This window comes from Crassostrea angulata, chromosome 9 (assembly GCF_025612915.1).
Source record: "Crassostrea angulata isolate pt1a10 chromosome 9, ASM2561291v2, whole genome shotgun sequence".
In the NCBI taxonomy this organism is placed as follows: domain Eukaryota; kingdom Metazoa; phylum Mollusca; class Bivalvia; order Ostreida; family Ostreidae; genus Magallana; species Magallana angulata.
The window spans coordinates 11290648-11298766 of NC_069119.1; the positions used below are offsets into that span (position 1 = coordinate 11290648).

General features: G+C 34.3%; 1 protein-coding gene across 1 annotated transcript; it reads left to right on the top strand.

Annotated features, from left to right (window-relative positions):
* The first annotated feature begins 1920 nt into the window (after nt 1-1920).
* LOC128163351 (uncharacterized) lies at nt 1921-3333 on the top strand. Its single transcript, XM_052826924.1, has one exon. It carries the CDS (start codon nt 1921-1923, stop codon nt 3331-3333), a length of 1413 nt encoding a protein of 470 aa, XP_052682884.1.
* The last annotated feature ends 4786 nt before the right edge of the window (nt 3334-8119 follow it).

Consider the following 8119-nt stretch of genomic DNA (forward strand, 5'->3'; position numbering starts at 1 on the left):
TAAACAAATCTTGTTTAAAAACTCATGTAAACATTCTAAAAATAATCACTAAATTCCTCAATTCTATCGTGTCAGCCTCTACCGCCAATCGCAACTTCTCGGGCCTTTCCGGCAAGCTCGGAAAAACACTTCGAATGTATTACCTAGGCGTCCATGACAACCCCCCTTTTTATAAAACTTGATATAATTACAACACATTTTGATCTGTTGAGATGCGAGCTATACTTCTTTAAAGGTATCAATATACACTAAAAATATAACACAGAAACGACATACATGACTTCTTGCCGATACTTTTATTAATGGGAAGCGACTCCATTTTGTATAAAATTCTAACATCCGGTTATGTTAATACACTCAAGGTGTTTTTCCAAACTTGCCGGAAAGGCCAAAGAAGTTGCAATTGTCTCTACCGCATGTGTTAATTTGATATTTGATTTTTTTATATCCTGCCTTGAACGCTTGGGGACTGTTTCGTTTTCTAAATTCGGCTAAATAATGCTTCCAATTTTGAGCTCTCTCTCTCCTCTCTCTCTCTCTCTCTCATTTTATGTGCAACCTTATGAAGACGTCAACTACTTTCTACGATATCTATAAAACATCTCGAATAAACAAATAGTTGGAATCGTACAAAATATCAATAAACATGCACGAGTGATAAAGTACATGTAGAAGAACACGAAGCTACCGCGGATCACTTGTCCACTCGCGCGGGATCTCCTTGGCTATGTTCTAGGGGTGATCATCATTTTAAGGTTTAATCTTTGTGGTTTTTCGTTGTTTATCTATAGAATTATTAGTACATGTATAGTTTTTAGAACATTTTAGAATTACAAATTCACTATTGATTTATGTCTGATGATGTTTCTGATTTGGAATAATATCGCTTTTATCAATTTTTAGAGGGGCTTCTCAATTCACATTCTAATGTTTAATTAAATAAATTGAAGGTGAACAAACTTTAAGAACATAAAATTGAAACAGTTCTTGTATATATATCTTGTTGTTAGATAACCGCTGACCTCTAGGTAGTGCAGCCGCGGTGTGTTCTCCGAACGCCTACTCCTCAATTAAAAATAATAATTGGTCAAGGCAATTATGGGGCCCTCTAAGGGGACACAGGTAGACTTTACCTGTATATACTTTGGGGCACAGGTAGACTTTACCTGTATATACTTTGGGGTACAGGTAGACGACATTATCTTATTTTTAATTCAAAAAAAATAAATAAAAGGATGCAATAAATAGTGCTATATAACCTAAATGTTTCAGTGAAATAAAATAATCATTAAATATTATTTAAAAAAAAAATAAATATCTTTCTTCATTTTTAAAATTTACGTCTTAACAAAATAAAAATAAAACATTATATCTTAAGGTATAAATTAAAATCAGAGATTTTAAAGGATGATTATCTAAATTATGACTGAGATAAAATTATGATAAAAAATCACTTTCTTCAACAAATTTGTCCAAGCTGTGAATAAATGAACGACATAAGCTTCAATAAAGTCATAAAACCAAGTAATTGAACATCATTATGGTAAAAAAAATCACTTTGATATTTTTTAAAATATTAATTTTAAAATCAATTACTGTAAAGATGTTGAACTGAACTCATCCAAGCTGTAAATAAATGATGTTAAACTGAACTCATCCAAGCCGTAAATATATGAAGTTAAACTGAACTCATCCAAGCTGTAAATAAATGACGTGAAACTGAACTCATCCAAGCTGTAAATAAATGACGTGAAACTGAACTCATCCAAGCTGTAAATAAATGATGTTGAACTGAACTCATCCAAGCTGTAAATAAATTATGTTAAACTGAACTCATCGAAGCTGTAAATAAATGAACACAAGCTGCAGAATTGTATAAATATAAGGAAAGAATCCAGACATCATCACTTTTCACTCACAATGGCAAATGCACAGATCAACGTTAAGTTCATCAACAACAGAAGAGGGGGACGTAATCTCGCATTCAATGGCTACATTTACCGGGTAAATCGAAGGACGGACAACAAGATCTTCTGGAGGTACACTACATCTGGATGTTCCGCCAGTATCTCAACAGAGAATGACATCCCCACAGGTTTTGGACGACAGCAACACACCCATGCAGCGGACCACACTGAAGTTGTCGCCAAACAAATTATGACAGCCATCTCCAGAAGATGTACAGATGAAGTTAGGCCCATCCCCTCCATTTTCAGCGAAGAACTCAACAAACTCCAAGACAACGAATGGGACGACACCAGCAGAGAGCTCATCGAGAGGCTGCCAACTTTCAACACCGCCAGGTCATCACTCTACAGAGCCCGCAGGAAACAGACACCACCACTTCCAAAGACTACAGCAGACATCAGACTGGAGGGGAAATGGACAGAGACAGAGACGGGTCAACAATTCCTTTTACTAGATGACATCTTCCAGAACAACAGGATACTTGCGTTTGCGACAACAGACAACCTTCAAGACCTTGCTGCCTCCGAGACCTTCTTCTGCGATGGAACATTCTACACCTGCCCCAGCCTGTTCTACCAGATCTTCACCATCCACATCATGACTGACGACCAGATGACGCCTGTTGTGTATGCCCTTCTTCCAGGAAAGAACCAAGCCATGTACACAAGACTCTTCACTCTCCTTTCTGACAAGATGAACGACCTCGGTCTGCAGTTCTCTCCCACCAGTGCCCTTGCCGACTTCGAAACTGCAGTACACAACTCCATCAGAGACGTTTTCCCCGGAATCACCACCAAAGGATGTTTCTTCCATTTTACACAGGCTGTTTGGCGCAAGGCACAGATCACAGGTTTACAGATCCCCTACAGAGAAGATGACAACGTGAAGAAACTGATAAGAAGAGCAGCCGTCCTACCCCTAGTTCCTCTAGACAGCATCGAAGACGTGTGGTTCCAAGCCCTGGAAGACCGCGATGAAGCCGACCTGACGGAAGTGACAGAGACCTTTACAGACTATGTGACAGAACAGTGGGTGAATGGTGACAGACTTCTTTGGAATCACTTCGGAACCAATGGACCACGGACCAATAACAACCTAGAAGCATGGCATGGGAAGCTGAAGAGGATGGCATTACACGCGCACCCAAACATCTACACTGTCATCAAGATATTCAAGGACATCCAGAACAGCAAAGAAATTCTTCAAATCCAGAAACAAGCACGAGGAACCATTCGTCAACCGACAAAGAAGTACGCGACCATCAAGAGGAGACTGCAGACCCTGAAGGAGCGATACCAAGACGGGATCATCGACCTTATGACCTACGCAGATTCAGCATCGGAACTTCTTCATTTAGGACATTGACATAGTGACAGTGAAAGTGAAAGGACATTAAGACAGACTCCGTGCCCAAATTACTTTGTAAATATTGTATATATACTGGTATGAATTATACTTTTAAAACTTTATGTCATTTTGAATTGTTATTTATTTTTAGACAACCATGTATTTATGAGTGTTTTAAGACAGTGCTATGTGTCCAAAAAAAGACAATTGTGTATAAAATGTAATGCAATTTTAAAACATTATTTTATTTTTTTAAATAATATGTAGTGCTAATAAATTAAATAAATATATTAAAATTTAGTCAATGTTTTCTTTTTATTTATGCAATAATTTTAATTATAACGACATTCAAAAATGACAAACTGTTATATTATTTTTCATTCAAGGAATCACTGGTAGACTTTACCTCACAGGTAAAGTCTACCTGTGTCCCTTTAGAAGGCCTCATAATTGCCCAGTTTAATTGTATAATGATAATTGGGCAGTAGGCGTTCGGAGAATCAGCCGCAGCCGCGACCGATTTCCTCGGCCGCAGATGAGGGATCGGATAACTTACGTAAAGGTAAAACACACATAGAGAGCTCAGAACCCAGGAAGATTTACAATGTTTGCAGTATGATGAATAAACTCTAATTAATATAAGCTTTTTCCCCCTTTAATCCCACAGTTGATCTATCTGTCTGACACTGCTTCAGTTCGAGAATGGCATTGCTTTTATGATGAAACAGAACGATTTCTTATTGACACTCTATCGTTTAATTCAAATTAGGAAGAGTAAGCTTTAATTTCACTGTGTACGATTCTTGTGTTTGCGGCTAAATAAAATCACATATGACAGACGCGATTCTTGTGTATTAGATAACCGCTGACCGCTAGGTAGTCCAGCCGCGACCTCGGCGATCGATTTTCTCGGCCGCGGGCGAGATGGGTAATGTAATGACGCACACAACTAAGAATTTAGGTCGATTTGAAATGCTTGCAGTAAAATGACTCAAATCTATTTCATGGAAGTTATTTTTTTTTAAAATCTAGTTTATGTATCTCACTAGATAAGAAAAAGAACGTTTATATTTTCTCGTTTTTGTTTTTCTTAACGGTTGTCCACTATAAGAACTAAACAGAGGTGACTCCAAAAAAAGGCTGTAAGAAAAACATGTACACGTATACTTTTTAGACACTTTTTTCAAATGATTTAAAGCATCCCGTATATGTTGGTACACTTTCAGCTGTTAATTTATGTACGTTATGCGCACGAAGACGATTCGCTTACTTGCCAAATGAATACAGGTACATGTTAACAAGACAAGCTTTTTACACTCATATTACGCATTACCGGTACAAAATAATTTTGTAACGACATTGATAACACAATAACAACTTTTCTATCGACAGCTATAGCGAAATATTAACCATTTTTGAGCTATAAAGCGAAGACTTTTAAGGGCTCTAGGCCCCTAATTTAAGGGGCCAGCCCTTTTTCAATGGTGTCAAGTGAAAGCCCTTGATATTTTGCACATATTTTGTTCTATATGTGTTTAGAGAAATTTTTAAACTAAAGAGCTACATAACAAAAACACAACCAAAAATCAGCATTTTTTGAAACACAAATTCAAATTAATTTTTTGAAACTTTAAAGGAGGAAAATTGTAAAAACAAAACTCGGAGGACAACGTTCAAACTCTCTATTTTTAAGATTTGTGACTTTTTAACACATGCTGTGAGCGGTTTCAGAGCCTTTGCGTGCACAAGAATGCCTATATTTTTGGGAAAAAGGGGAATAACTCGGTACCGGAAGTGTCGATTTCAACGATTTTCCTTAGATATTGAGAAATAGTAACTACCAATACGCTCTGAAAATTTGAACTTTATAGGACAATAAACAAGCAAGATATTTGAGTTTTAAAAAACGTCTAGAAGAAAAAAAAGAATAAAAAGAATTACCAACAGAATCAGTACAAGGTCTTCCGTTGAAAACGGAAGACCTTAATAAACAATTTTACAATTTATGTAAAAATAACAATGGCGATGAATATCACTATATTATGATATGTCCAGATTTAAAAGAAAATTGAAAAGCCTATTTACCATCAGTGTATTTTAGATAATCAAATGCTTTCAAATTTTTTAAATTATTTTCATGAAAAAAAAATATCTGTTATAAATAACTTTCGTAAATTTATCAATATCAAAAATAAAAGAGTCAACTCTCCAGGCTGACGTGCACAGTATACACTCTTGCTTTTGTATATTAATATTGTCTGTATTGTGTATTTTCTCTATGTTGCTTTATACAATATGAGAATAAATAAATGAATGAATGAATGAATGAATGAAAAAATATTACAATAAATAATTACACCATAACCATTAGTACTTATTTATCATCCATTCCAACTCAAAATAAGTGTTGAAATAGCATGACGATAATTGCTCCGCTTGATCTATTTCTTTTCATCAAAGAACAACTCGATTGACATTATTTACATTATTTATGATATCGATCTTAGGCCTTATAGTCTTGTTTTTTGAAGGTTGGCTTTGGGAGAAACTATTTTCTATTTTTAATTCTCAATGATGAATTAATTGGAAAGTTAGCTATAATAAAAAGAAACTTAAATGTTATTTCCAAAAAAAATGTCCTTTATTTTGCATTATATTTTTGTTGTAAAGTAGGCAGAAAACAACAATGCGGACTGCGAACCCCGAGATCGATGACTGTAATTAGTTGCAATGGATGGGTGGCTTTACTACTTAAGTAAATCAATTTAGATTAGAGTCTCCGTTAATTGTGTTTCAACCTCCCAGTTCAGTTCATTTCAGATCAGAGCTTTGAGAATTTTTTACCCATTCAATACCATGGATTACATGAAAAGAAATACTACACAATAAATAAAACCCGAACCAACAAGAGGTTGATTAGGACACTGTTAGCTTTGTTTAACATTAACACGGATTACTTATGTGTATTGTAAGGTTTCTTTTTATCCCTTCATACAAAGTCTTGGTATAAATAGATATCATACAGTGATATAAAGTGGCAATCAAACTGATTGTATGGAAAATGTTTTCAATTTCGATTTCAATACACAAAGCTTAAGTTTAAGCTTTCTTGTCATGACTTAATATAACAGCAAGTTATTATTTTACATTTCTTGATATAATTTTTGCATTATTTAGAGCTCGTTCATTTTCTGGTAATTCTAGACAATGCTTTAAACATTAAGTAGAATTAATTTATTTTCAATCAGATAGAAATTGCAGAAGGTCAAACTTTCAACGAAGAAATAATGGATTGTATAAACGTAGTCCAAAATGAGGCCAAATATGGCACATACCCCATAATTGTCCTCTTAAATAATAAAAAATTGGGACAAATGTAGTCATGTCTATATTTTCAAACATAATAAATAAAATTTTTGAGATTGAAGATTATATTTACAACCTTGAGTATTGATTTGTATACCCTACTACATGTACATGTATCTTTACATATTTATATTATCAGGAGTTATATATATATTTTATATACCTATTATTATCTTTCTCAATTTAATTTTTTTTTCTTTGTGAAAAATATCAAAGCCACCAAATTTACAATAATTTACGTTTTAAATAAAACAATCATTAAAACCATTGATCCATTAAATCACGTATTTATATTCAGGATTAAATTGACAACATCAGTTGTTTGCACATATAAACCAATAAAATATTTAGATCATCTCCGAATGTCTGTTTTATCTCTTCTAGTACATTTCTCTTATCTCCACGTGACACTTTCTTTATCAATAATTAAGACTTTTTTGCTATTTGTATAATTCAGTATTGAACTACCGAATCGATGGTCCTGAAGATAGGATGGCACACACGAAAAAAACGAAAATTAAATTTTAAATTTTCATTTTTGTTCCTAAATGAAGATTTTAGCAATTTAAAGGTACAAGGCACGAAAGCGTACAACCTTTTAAAATGGCTGTTGATAGAAAATCATCTCATGGATACTTCATGAAGTTATATTTTTTTAAAATATAAAATGAAAATTGTTTATCAATATTTCATTATGAGGGTTGGATGGTCGAGGCTTTTTAGGCTCTATTTACTAGTACCTTTTTAGACGAAGAGAGCCCTGTATAAAAAATATAGCAAATATTCAAATTTCAAAGCCATAATTATATGGGTCATTTCTCTACTAAATAATAGTCTATAGCAAAACAAGTCATATCTGAACATTTATGGAAAATCTTATGCTTAATTTTGTTGACCACTGGTCACCTTCACGCCTGAATCTAACTAACATTATCGAATTGATTTGACATCTCTATTTATTATCAAAAATGACTCATGGGTTAATCTTTTAAAATCTTCTAGTCAAATACCATTCGGCCAGAAAAGATGAAACTTGTGTGGGAGCATCTTCAGAAAGTGTAGATTTACGTTTGTTCAAATCGTGGTGGGACCACAATTGGGGGGGGGGGGGTCAAAGTTTTACATAGAGATGTATAATTAAACTTTAAAAATCTTCTACTCAAAAACTTTTTGGCCAGAATAGCTGTAACTTTGTCTTCTCTGTTTATCATCACAAATGATTCATGGGTGGTATTAACCGCATTACTGAGGCAAACAGGTGCTTGAAATCTTAGAGCTTTATCACCTTACATAACTACAGAATCTTATGATTTTTCATTAACAATGGTTATGTTAGTAAACAATTAGAGCATTAATGCCCCTTAGGGAGTCAGCAAGATTCCAATTCTCCATGAGCAGGCCTTTTTTTCTTGATAAGCTTCCTCTCGAGAAAATGGAA

Excerpts from the sequence above, each read along its gene's own strand:
- LOC128163351 (XM_052826924.1), top strand. The coding sequence starts at position 1,921 with ATGGCAAATGCACAGATCAACGTTAAGTTCATCAACAACAGAAGAGGG.